This window comes from Protopterus annectens, chromosome 1.part2 (genome assembly GCF_019279795.1).
Source record: "Protopterus annectens isolate FY-2018-M chromosome 1.part2, PAN1.0, whole genome shotgun sequence".
NCBI lineage: Eukaryota > Metazoa > Chordata > Ceratodontiformes > Protopteridae > Protopterus > Protopterus annectens.
In genome coordinates this window covers 176,810,336-176,823,991 of record NC_056727.1, presented here as the reverse complement: position 1 = coordinate 176,823,991, position 13,656 = coordinate 176,810,336, and the positions used below count along the sequence as shown (strand labels likewise).

Genomic DNA, 13,656 nt, shown 5'->3' with positions numbered 1-13,656 from the left:
GGGAGAATAGAGGAAATAAAGTTGTGTATGTAAACTTGCGGTAACAGTAGATGCTTGAATGGCCACTCTTTTGGGTGTTAAACCCTTCTGAGATTTCCTGCCAACTGACTGAGGGAGGCTAAACCCCAAGAAGACATTGCTAGGAAAAGAAAATATATGACCCTACCCGGGCATATAAATCCCACCAAAAAGAAGGGTGATGGAGGGAGAGTGACTACTGCTGCAGCGATTATTCAAATATCTGCTGTTATGGTAAGTTTACTAACACAACAACACTATGTTTGTCTTACTGATCATTGCTGCAGTAGCCTAAGCTATAAGGGTCTATTACAAGGTCCAGACTCCAGGAGCCCATGGAGGTCCTAGCAAAGCCTGTCCTAGACTAGGAAAAGGAATCTAGTTCATAGTACTTTGTAAAAGTTTGCACAGAAGACCAAATTGCTGCTTTTATAATACTTCTAGAATCCATCCCTTTCCAAACAGCCATAGATGAAGCCGATGCCTAGGTTCAGTGTGCCTTGACCCTATCTGGAATAGTTTTGTTGTGGTGAGTATAACAAAAGGTAACAGCCTGAGACAACCATTTGGAAATAGTCTGCTTTGACACAGGTTGTTGCTTCTTCTTACCTTCACAAGAAATTAACTGATCAGAAGTTCTGAAGGGACTTTGTTCTGTCAAGCTAATACCAGAATTGTCTCTAGACATCCAAGGTATGAAATGTCATTTCTCCCTTTAAATTATGGAAAGAAAACAGGGGGATGGATAGTTTGGCTTGAAGTAAACTCAAATATCACTTTAGGCATAAAAGACGGATTAGTTCGCAAAGAAACATTGTCATTATTGAAAATGAGATAAGGCTGAACCACAGTAAGGGCTTGCAAGTCAGATGCCCTTCTTGCAGAGGTCTGAATAATCAGCAAAATTCTTTTCAATGTTAAGAATCTCAAGTCAGATTAGCTGGTTCAAATGGAGCAAGTGTTAAATTCTCTAACACAAAATTAAAATCCCAAGGAGGGACCACTAATTTTTTAGAAGGCTTCTCATGTAGCACGCCTTTCATAAAAATTTTGACATGAAAATGCAATGAAAGTGTGTGATCCATGGGCATTCTTGCTGAAATGGCTATCAAATGAACCCTGAAAGAGGAGTAAGACAAGCCATAGTATAATAACTCACACACAAATATTATAAAATCACAGAAACACTAGCCATGAATGGGTGCTGATTGCTTTGCTGGCACCAACTAGAAAACATTTCCCATGTCCTTACATATGATCTTCTAGTAGCATGTCCTCAATAATCAGGTGCCTAAAAGGTATTAAGACTCTAGCATCCAGGTAGTCAATTTGTAGTTGTTTAAAGTATCAAACACCACTGTTCTTCTGTATGTAAATCCAGTCTATGAGGAAGCTTCTGGTAATTGCCCCTGGCCATTTCCAAAAGAAGAAGGGAGAACCACTGTTACCTGGGCCTGAAAGGAGTCACCACAATGATCCTGGGGATTCATTCTAAATCTTCAGAAGTACCTTGAATATCAGGGAAATGGTGGAAAAGCATAGATGAACATTAATGTCCAAGGAAAAGAAAAGGCATCAGTCTTCCAGGCCTTCTTGCACAGAGCCCCTGAACAGAATTTTGCCAGTTGATTGTGCAGACAGGAGGTAAAAAGATGTACCTGAGGACCCCACACAGTCTAGTTTCCATTCGTAAGGGTCTGCCTTTGTCCTTCTCAGCTTGTTTGTCACACAATTTTGCTCTGATAGAATGTAAGATGCCTGCAGAGATGATTCAGAGATTCAAGAGCTTTTATACAGGTTAGCATAAATGTACATGCTTTTGTCACTTTCTTGTTCCCTTTTGACACTGCTCCCCAAGCAAAGTATGAGGCATCTGTTGTGACTGACAGCTTTGGAGCATGAAAGGAGAAGGGGAGCCCTGGATTCATGTATATTTTAAGTCTCTACCAAGTGATTTCTCTTTTCACAAATCCCAGAACTGGAATTTGAAAAGAAGTGCTTGGACCAAAGAAACGTCAAACACCACTGTATATTTCTCATATGGAGTCTTGCAAGAGGTATCATGAGGATCATGGATGTCTTAAGTCTCAGAATCTAGAGGTGTTCCTTCACAGTAACAGAGGTCTGAGTGTGAAACCTCTGAAACTGACCTAATATACATTTTGTTTCCTGAGGAAAAATTTCCTTTGTACTGAGGTTTCCAGCAGGCACCCCAGAAACACAATCCTGTGTGATGAGTCAAAAATACTTTTTTGGAATCCCAGCTAGTGTAGGACATCTCTTAACCAAGTGAGAGGTTCCTGACACTTTGGAAAAAAGTCTGCGAAGATCCAAATTATTTTTGGAACCTCCCTGCCATTGCTTTTTAAATGTCTGCTTACCAACATTCTGCTGAGATTATTTTCTTTCTTGCTAAACTGTATGCTGGAGCAGAAAATCCCTTGGAAAATTTAGAGAAGTATGGCTGAGAAATTCTCTGAATCAGTTTACCTCTTTCATCACACCTTTTGATGACCTCTGCAGTAGACGGTCCAAAAACTAAACTGTCCAAAGGAGAATTCAAAATTTCATTTTTGACATCTTTCTGGAGGTTCTGATAATGCATTCAGGCAAACCTCCTTAAAACAGTATCAGTAGCCACAGTATTGAAACAGTATTAAAAGAGTCATAAACACATTTTAAACAATCAGTAGAGACCGGGGAGTGTGTGTGTGTGGGGGGGGGGGGGGGGGCAGAAGAAAGAAGACTACAGAAAGCTGTTTTTCCTCACAAGAAGAAAGTGCAGTGAAAACATTCCTCATTCTTTCACAATTAGTCAGAATAAGCATATGAGTCTAACAATTCAGAATTCTAAAAATCATAGGTTCATAGGCAAGCATTAGGATAGCTGCCCATGGGAATCATTTTAAGCTTAGCCAATTTCCCTTTCATATGTGTGAATCAAACCCTGTTAGCCATTATACCAACTCCCAATCCCTTATCCTAACCCCCAAAGTTGCAGAAACATACACTTTTTCCCAAACTTATCATCCTTGTCAGAATGTGAAGGATTAAAATAAAATGTTTGGCACCAGTTGGATTAAAAAGAAGTTATGTCTTACCATAAGGCTCCATCTGTGTTGTCGATCTTCACTAATCCTTGACTGTGGGCTTGGTTCTGAGCTTCGGAACCGACTCGGCCATTATTCCAGGTCACGCCAAAACTCTCAAGCTAATAATGCTCCTCCCCAAATCACCTCAGACCGAGTCTGCAAACAATAGCAATAGACATGAATAACAGATCAGAGGCCTTATCTGAGACTTTACACTGAATAGCCAATCTTTGGAGAGATTCAATCCACCAAGAGATCTTAGGGCAGGGGTAAGGAGGGAGGGAATGTCAAGGATTAGTAAAGATCAACAACATAGATGGAACTTTATGGTAAGACAGACATAACTTCTTATCTTATGTTGTCAATCTTCACATAATCCTTGACTGTGGGACAGAGTCCCAAGCTACCTGAATCTTGGGAGGTCTCATGGAAGAATATTCCTGAACAATATCGAGCCAAATGATGCATGTCCCCTAGAGACCAAGTCCAGTTTGTAATGTAATAAAGGAATGAGGAGATGCCCATATTGCCACAGCACAAATATCATCTAAAGATGCTCTGGCATGAAAAACTGCCGATGCTGCTATTGTGCTAGTTGAATGGGCTCTAACAGGTCCTGGTGGGCGGAGTCCTTTCTTGTTGTAGACAAAGGTGACACAGTCTCTACGCCACATAGCCAGAGTAACTTTAGATACTGGGCATCCTAAATTAGGTGAAGAAAAGGAAAGAAATAGCTGGTCAGATTTTCTGATTTCCTTTGTTCTGTGAAATTAAAAATGCAATTCTCTGTGTACATCTAACAACTGCAGACATTACTCCCCTTTATTGGAAAAACTGACAAAGAAGACTGGGAGTTGTATAGTCTGATTAATATTTGCCTCGGAAACAACTTTTGGTAAGGAGGAGGGGTTAGTACAGAGGGAGACCCTGACCATATGAAAAATAAGGTAAGCGTTTTTTTTTTTTTTTCAGGGTAATGCCTGCATTTCAAATATTCTGCTGGCAGAAGTAATAGCTACCAAAAATAAGGTTTTCCAGCACAAGAATTTCAAGTTACAAGTTGCTGCAGGCTCAAAAGGCTGACAAACAAGTGATTGAAGTATCAAATTCAAATCCCATGGTGCAGAGGGTTCCTTGAATGGAGGTCTGAGCCTTAATGTTCTTTTCAAAAAAGGCTTTGCAAAGTTTATGTGACAGAAGGGACGAGCTGTTTAAACTAAAATGAAAGTTAGATGTTGCAGCAAGGTGCACACAAATAGTGGAGGCTGATGCACCTGCCTCAAAGAGTGAAGCCAAAAAGTTTAGAACTTTATCAACAGGCGCTGAATAAGGGTCAAGGTTACAGTCTAGTGACCATATAGTAAACTTTAACCACTTGTTATGGTATATTTTTCTTGATGAAGGTTTGTGGTGGGCCAGAATGATGCATTAGACTGGGGAGGTGATAGAGGGATTCCTGGCGATCATGGAAACTGGAGAAGCCATGCAGTGAGCTTGAGATGCTGTAGATTCAGATGACCAAGTCCCTCCGGGTGGGATAATACGTCTGGAGCTGGGTCCAGTATCCACGGTTTCTGAAGTAAATGAGGGCAAAAGAAGGGAAACCAGATCTGCAGAGGCTTGAATGGGGCAATGAGGATTACCCTGTTCTTCGTCCTGTTGGCTTTCTTTAGAAATTGACATATTAGGGGAACCAGAGGGAAGGAGTACAATAGACCAGGGGGCCAATCGTGCAGGACAGCATCTCTGGGTGACTCACCCAGTGGGGGGATAAGGGCAAAGTAACTGCTGCACTTATCGTTCAGAGGGGAGACGAAGAAGTCGCAGAAGGTTGGGCCCAAAAATGGAATATCTTGTCCTCCACTACTGGATTGAGAGACAACTCGTGAGGCATGAGGACGGATCTGCAAAGCTTGTCTACAATCACGTCGGAGCTCCCCAGAATGTGCATTGCCACTAGAAAGCGATTGGAAGAAATTGCCCATTGCCAAACTCTGAGCTCTTCTCGACAAAGAGGGTAAGATCTGGTTTTGGAACAGCAGCAACAGAGCTTCCGCACATATGGCAAGTGCAACGGCCCAATCCAAGACAAAACTGAAAACCAAAAAAAGCCAGCACTCTAGTAAGAGAAGAGGTTATAACTGACTTTTATTAAGTCAAAAAGTAGTCCACAGACCGGTTTCAGCCCTAAGCCTCTGTCAATGTATAACACATGAACTCAAAGTAAATCACATTTATATAGGAAAAATGTCATAGTCAGTAGATACATACCATCCAATTAATTAACAGCATTATAAGTGTTCATACAGCCCAGGGGAAAAAAGACCGTCCAGTCTGACAATCCAAGTTTTTTCTCTTTTATTTAAAATATTGTGCCAACCAGCTTTGAAATTTCTATTGCCAAAAATCTTATCGATAATAATAAATTTAAATTGAGCAGTAGGATGTTTAGTAATACGCTTATACAAAGCATTAGTAGAACATTTAGTTCTATTACTGAAGTGTTCAGAAATATGCAATCTGATAAGTCTTGAAGTCTGACCACATAAAATGCTGAACACGTACATACAGCTAAAGACACCACCCAATCTGTACCACAATTGGCAAATATATTGATATTGAATATACAGGACGTGTTTTTACTAGTAATCTCCTTCATTTAGCACATATGCCTACAAAATGAGTAATGACCACATGGAAAACATCCCACCAATATTCCAGCATCCGAAGTACCCTGAATGGTGTTTGCAGATAGTGCTTTGTGTTTATAATGATTAAAAAATCCCCTCTAATGTTTTGCCTCTCCTAAAGGAAAAATGACATCTGGCACCCAAGAGATTATTAAGCTGTTCATCAGCTAATAAGATGTCCTAATGTTGTTGCACAAGGACCATAAAACAAAAAGTATTGTGTCCATAACTAATGGTTAGTCTAATGGTGTTATCTTTTCTGCCTCTATTAGATTGATATTTCAATAGGTCAGCTAAAGTTTGTACCTCCCTACTAGTCTGGAGAATGTGTGACTTGGTGTACCCATGTTCCCCAAACCTATCTCCACCAAAATCACCGCCAAATGTCTATTTTACCCAGGAACAAATTATGGCCATCGTCATAAATAATCTTCTGTTCTAAGTACCAAATGAAAAGCTTGGCATAAATTGGGGCAAAATATTTTTGGATGACTGCTGGATGGTTTGGAAATCAGATCTTGAATATTTACATGAATTTGTTCAATATAAAAATGAAAATAAGTGGGGGATCCAATTTACAATACATTATGATATGGAATGCATTTAATTCTTGGATGTCCCTTTGAAAAGGCAACAAGATGGAATATTTGAAACCTTTGTTTATCAGAAACCATTTAATTCTAACACTTTATTCCACGCCTCCAGCTGTCATCCAAAACACATCATTCAAAACATTCCAAAATCACAACTCCTAAGAGTTCGTATAATTTGTTCTACAAATGAGTTTCTATCTCAACAGAATGAATTGATGGATAGGTTTTATTTATATATATATATATATATATATATATATATATATATATATATATATATATATATATATATTTATGGATATATGGATAGATTGGAACCAAAATGCTTTAGGCGACTGGAAAACATTTTCTGGGAAGGTAAAACACTGAAAGGATTAAGAGACGATCTGGGTGCCTTAGTTAATAGACTGTCAGATGGGAAACGTCACATTTTAAGAAATAATTATTTACTGACCAAAGTGCAGGGCATATCAAAAGAAGGACCATTGAAAGCACCAGTCTCTCCACTGTTCACTGTCACTGTCACGAAGAAAGCGATAACAAAAAAAGTGAAAAACTAAGAATATACCTATAACAGCAAAGAAGACAGAGCCAATGTGGTGTATTTAATTAAAGAGTGTAAAGGCACGTTTCATAAACAAAAATGGAGAATTTGAGTGATTGTAGAAGACAACAAATAAAAGGGAGTTAAAAGTCCAGGGAAGAATAGTTGGGTGGAAATACAGAAAGGACAGAAAAATATAGACATAGGAAAGGGATATGGAGAGATGATAAAAAGGGAGAAGGGAGAAGGGAGTCGGGGGGGGGGGGGCTTTTATCAAACCAGAGAAAGGGGATTCTTTTTTGCCTTTGATATACTAACTGTAAAAGTGAGAGATTGTATCTTCAGGTTTTGCTAGATTTGTTTTATGCCTAAAGGTAAATAATGAAAAAAAACCTGATAGCTTGTAAATTAGTTAGGATAAGCCACCTGTGGCACCATTATGAGCACCATGCATGAGGACTACACACTTGTAATGTAAATTAATGTCTCTAAATAAAGCAACTTAAAATATGTATCAATCTAAAACTTAAAAGTCAGTACAAAACACATCTGACTTCACAAAAAGTATCTCATGCAGGGCTTCTATAATTTTATGAAAGTGGGGTAATGCAGCAATATGCTATTTAAAGGAATGTCCCATTTCAACTGTAAAAAAAAATCTGTCTTTACTTCTATATATTAAAAGCTGCCCACCCATAATGCTCAGACAAAAATTGCAGAAGCCTCCAAAATACAAGCATGGTATCTTCAACAGCATGTGCCTCCAAGGAAAGAAATACAACCTTTCCTTCCTCTCTGTCAGATAACTATATATCCACTTATACAAAGAGGGACTGAAATATGTTAAATTTACACCATCAGGTGTTGCACAAATTCACAGTATTGGGGAAGGCAATAGGACGTGAATTCTAAAAATGCTACCGTCCTTCCTATTCCATCACTGGGCATGTTTTATTATTTTGCTTGCATTTATCAACCCGAGAACATGTTTGCTGTAAATAAATTTGCAATTTTTTTTTCATTTTTACCAGTGTCATGAACTCTCATTCAATCACCATAATATACTGTTGTTCTTTTTCTGATTAGTACTTAGGTTCATAGGTGAGTACTAGGCTAACTGCCCTTGTGAGCCATTGTAAGCTTAGCCAATTATCCCTTGTGAGACTCAAACCCTGCACCTTGTGTTTGTAAGGTAAACACCTTAACCATTAGGCCACCCTCCCAACCATTATTAATGATCTTTGAGCCAGCTTCCATGGTGTACAGGGATGAAGCTCTCACTATAGCCCAGGCGGCCTGAATTCAATGCTCAGGAACCCGATGAAGCTGGCAGAGGAGTATGGGCACACATCTTGGAGGAGTGAGACAGAATGCAGCACAGCTGGTTAAGCACTGCCACAATAAATCAGAATAGGGGTGGTGATGCAGATGCGTAGCCTCTGGGCAGATTTTATGCTTGGTGATAACCTTCAGTGTAGGTGTGTGGAATCATTCACTGACATGGGGAAGGCAATGTGGGCCTCTATGGTGATGTGGATCATATGTTCCTCCCAAATGGGGCAGGGTTAGGGCTACTACAAACAGTCTCATTGTTAGGATGCTAGCGACAGCACAAAAGCCCCCTCACAGCTGCCTGGTGTCCCCCCAAACAGCTCTCGTTTTAACACCAGATGAAATTCTCCTTGTTGGGGAATAAATGGGGCATGTTCAATTGGGAAAGGCCTGACTGCTGGCAAGCACTGGGGCAAAAAGAATATAAAAATCCATCTAATTGGGAAATTTCCTGCTGTTTACTTATTGCTGATAATGAGCATCCCTTCTTCATCTTTATAGTGTCCCTATAGCTGCAAGTTTACTGACCAGCCATCCTTCTTTTACTTAAATTTAAAACTCTTTAATGTAAATTTATTTTACTGTAGCTACAGAACAACCATACTTACTTGCTTACTTACATACACATCTTACTATTTCAACTCTACCTTCTGGACACATGTCATGAATATCAGCAGTTCCAACAATTGGCCCACTTCACTAATGATGCACTTCAGGAATCGGATGTCTCACTGGTTCAGTGCAACAGTGCATTTATACTCAAGAGCCACATCTGGTCCTGAGACTGGTAGTTTAAGACCACTGCTTTAGAAATATTAGCTTATTTTAAATAATGCTGGTAACAACTCAAGTCTCACACTTGTAGGCTTATGATGTTCAAGCAACAAGTGGGAGTCTGAAGAGCTTGTTTAATCTTACAAGTCTGATTTCATTTTATCTTAATTCTGTCATGGATAACTCGTATCAAACACAATAAAAATTTACAGGCAGAGCAAAGAAAATAGAAATATAGCACTTAAATATTATAATCCACACCCTGCACATATTTTGTTTTGCAAAGGTATATTCTTCACACAGATACTGACCTGAAAATCAACACAGAGTTATGTGAACAAAAAACACACAATGCCAACCATAGTTCACTTGATATTTTAATCATTTTGACTTATACAGTGCTCTTATTTGAAGACATTGAAAAAAAAACTACCAGCTTTTAAAATAAAACTGCTAACTCTTTTTATGTAAAAACAAAACACTAGAGCAAAGAAACAAAGTCATCCTGAGAAATCATAAAATTAAATATATTTGAGCACAAACACAGCAAATGTGACTTCAGTCTTACTAAACAACTCTGCTAGGAAAATAAATGTTTTACCAGAATGAGCTGTCAAATAAAAGAAAATTCAGTTTTAGTATACATATAACAAGCATTCATATTCCTCTACTGCTTAAAGTACTGAAGAAAAGATTTTTTACCTCATAAAACATTGACTGCTAGGAGATTTGTAAAGGAGCCACTGCCCCACTATGTAATTGACTCTGGAATGGGTTTATCCTTGGTTTAAGCCGTCTGATGCTCCTTTCCTAACAGTAAGAGGCTACATAGCTAACCAGCCTCTATCAGACTACCTATCTTATAATATACAAAGACCTTTCTACAAGAATATTGTCCGTTCTGCTTCAAAAACAATTTATATGACTTGCTGGCCTTAAACCAATCTATCCACAATCCACAGTTTCCTGATTACTAACATGAAATCTCACATAAGTCTTGTTCTCATCATCTCTGATGTGGCTGCATTTAGAACAAGAACATTGTGGTGTACAGGCTGGTCCATTCTGCTCAGACAAGTCTGGATTCATTCACTCTGCTTTGAAGGATACAGAGAACCATTCTACAGTTTTATCGCTTTCAGAATTTTAGGAAACAGGCTGATGGCATTTGCTAATGTCACTTCCATAACTTTATCTGCTGAAACATTTTTCACTTTAGCAATATATTCACAAGAAATACTGATGTTCTTTGGCTCATTCCTTCCCTAGAAAGACAAAATGTGGTTAGCAATATGAATAGTAATTGCTAGCATATTAACATTTCAGCATTTTAAATAAATAAATAAATAAATAATAAACTACAGCAGAAGAAACGAGTACACATACTATAAATATTTATGTAAATTTCTGCAGCATATTCAACCAATACATACACTAACGTAAACCCTGCTACCTAAGATAATATAGCCATAAAGATAAGCATCCTCCAAGTTTGGGTGTCAAAGAAATGTACATGTCTTTTCTAGTTCACAATGCAGGTACCATTACCAAAAAACTAAAACAAATTAGGGACAGTGACTGGAGAATTTTCCTTTTAATCATAACAGACACAAGTGTTTGCTAAAAGCAGATGATGAATGAAGGTAACTATTTTTTTGGAAAAAGCTGCACCCCTCAGTACCAATCATGTTAAAGACTCTACTGTCCAGATCCACTTACTACTACATTTCTGAGACTACTACATCTTTGAAAAATAAAAGATTTATTTTGTGGCAAAGTCTCAGATTTAAAATGGCTGTTAAAATGTTGTTTTGGCAACCCGTTTTAAATATTTCACACTCAAATAAATTAATGTGAACAAATGCCTCACTCCCTAGACATATGACAGCTTTTGTACCCTCTTTTAAAAGTTCTTGTAAGCAATAAGTAAGCTGGGAATCATAGAGAAAAGCTCTTTACATATATCTTCCCATGTAAAACAAATGTATATAACCCTAAAAGAAAAGACAAAGCCACTGCAGTGCAAGTGAAAAAAAGTCATCACATTAGCAGCTATAAAATGGATATGTCACTTACTTGCACTTTTAAAAAACAGTACAGTAATTTCAGTATAAGAAGACAAAAATATGTTTCAATTCCTGCAAGGCCTTGCCTTTACGTTCAACAGTAGCAAAACCAAAGTTTCTTGTTATCAAGAGGAGAATCCAACACTTCAGCCTTAATATTATCAGGTAAGGGCTGGAGATGGAGCCAAGAGTAGCGTCTTAAAACAGAATTAAAGGTAGCAGTTTTACAGGACGCAACAGCTGCATCATAACTACATTTAATAGAGTGGCAAGCCACTTTAGTGATAGAACCCAGTAAACAAAGGGCCAAGACCTTCCCTTCTGAAGAAGGGACGTCAGAGACAACCTGAGAAGCTCAAGAAATAAGGGCTAACACACACCTGGTCATATGATTCTGGTTATTAATAACCCAAAAAGCCAGGGTGGCAGCAGTATATATGTGTATATCACTTTTTGCCTAAAGGTTCCACAGCTCTACTGTCCTTGTCTGAAGGAAGTAGTTTAGTAGATAGTAAAAGTTTAGAAGGTTTGTCAAAGACACAACTACAGAATGACATTTGTACAAAAACTTACAATCATCAGGTACCTTGTGAAATCTATCAGGTTTCACATGGACTGTAGACCGACAATCAGGGGCCACAGAGGCTGGTGAAAAAGCATCTAAAAGGGCAGCCAAGACTTAAGGTACAGGTTTAGGAGACTATCTGGAGGAGTTTATAATACCTCTTTTGAATATCAGAAACCCGAGAACAGCCCCATTTGAAATATTCTATCATCTGAGAAACAGTGTCCCAAAGCAGAGTTCTTCTAAGGAAGAGTCTGGACTAATAGAATCTTCACCCTCAGAACCATAATCCAAGGGAGAAAGTATTTGAGAAGAATATGCCAAAGACTCTTCTCCAGAATCCAAATCCTTTTTATAGGTATCCTGCTCTCTGGATGTCTTAAGAGTAGTAAATGTCCAAGGAGCAGCCGGTACAGAAACTCTTTGAGGAGGCTTTAAAGCCATTAAAGTATTAAACGACCCCTGGGTAAAATCCTGTCATTCACACTGGGAATCTTTAGTAGCAGGGGAAATATGTTTAGTTTTTTTTTCAAAGATTCAAAGAAACTTTAATGTCATTTAGGAGCACACAAGTGCGGCTTAAACGAAATTACAAATGTCAGCTCACAAGAGAAATGCAGTACAAATAACATAGATACAGCATTATCAGAGTATAACATACAAAAGAAAATAACACGTATGATATGCAAGTGGTAGTTCACATTACAAAAACACACTCAATACCCACCATCCAAAGATAAATAATAAATAAATACCCACCATCAAACCCCCTCACTGTTAAGATAGTGAATAAGTAGAAACTAGTGAACAGCAACTGTTTAGTTACCGTATTGCACTTATTAACCTTAGACTTGACTAAGTATAGCCATCATATTGCATACTAGTAGTACTGTCAGTAATTGCTCACAGCAGCATGATTAAATTAAAAAAAGGGTCTTCAATGTATCGGGTATTATGGCTGGTGTCCAAGTTAAGTCTCAAAGTTGTAGGATACAAATTGTTCCTAAATCTGGTAGTCCTACAGAGGAAGCTGCGGTACCTCCTCCAAGACGCAAGTTATGAGAACCAGCTGTGGGCAAAATGGGTCAAATCAGCTAGTATTTTGCATGTTCTCTTTTTTGCTTTTGTAAAAAAAGCTCCTGAACAGAAGGGAGGTTTGTGCCCAAGATTTTCTCAGCTACCCTCACCACCTTCTGTAATTTCTTATCAGCAACTGTGCAGTTGCCAAGCCATGCTATGAAGTTGCTAGTGAGGATGCTCTCAATAGCTCTCCTGTAAAAAGTGGTAAGAGCTGACAGTGGGAGCCTGGCCTTTTTGAGCTTTTTCAGGAGATGAAGGCTCTGTTAAGTCGTCTTGACTATATGATTGGTATTAACAGTTCAGGAGAGGTCATCTGAGATGTGGAAGCGGCTCAGGAACTTGGTTGTTTTGACTTTCTCTACTACCTCCCCTTTGATAGTGAGTGGTTAGTGAACTGCTGCCTTTCACCTGTAGTCCATAATCATTTCTTTGATCTTATTTTAAATTCAGGTCCAGACTGCTCCTGTCACACCAGGCAATCAAAGTGTTCACCTCATCCCTGTATTTATGCTCATTCCTCACCACTAATATGACCCACAACTGTGGTATCATCAGCGAATTTTATAATATGGTTTGAGTTATGCTTTGCAGAACAGTCATGGGTGAGGATGGTGAAGAGCAAGGGGCCTAGCACACAACCCTGGGGAACACCAGTATTCAGGACTATGCATTGAGAGGTGCTGTTTCCAGTGCATGTCCACTGGGGTCTACCAATCAGACAGTCAAGAGTCCAGACACACAGGTGCTTGTTTATCACGAGTTTCACAAGCTTTTCCACCAGTTGCTTTGGTATAACAGTGTTGAAAAATGAAGAATGAATGAATGAATGAATGAAGTTCTGAAGAATGTCTGCCTTAAAAACCCTAGGAGGTACAGATCCTTACCGACACTCAACCAATGCA

General features: G+C 38.7%; 1 protein-coding gene across 1 annotated transcript in view; it reads right to left on the bottom strand.

The window, feature by feature from the left end:
* Positions 1 to 9,412: 9,412 nt before the first annotated feature.
* LOC122788408 (putative deoxyribonuclease tatdn3) overlaps positions 9,413 to 13,656 on the bottom strand; it is a 546,534-nt gene continuing 542,290 nt past the window's right edge. Inside the window, exon 10 of the mRNA XM_044055482.1 lies at positions 9,413 to 10,308. Within this exon, the coding sequence (XP_043911417.1) occupies positions 10,165 to 10,308 (144 nt within the window). The 3' untranslated portion in view covers positions 9,413 to 10,164. The remainder of the gene's footprint in view (positions 10,309 to 13,656) is intronic.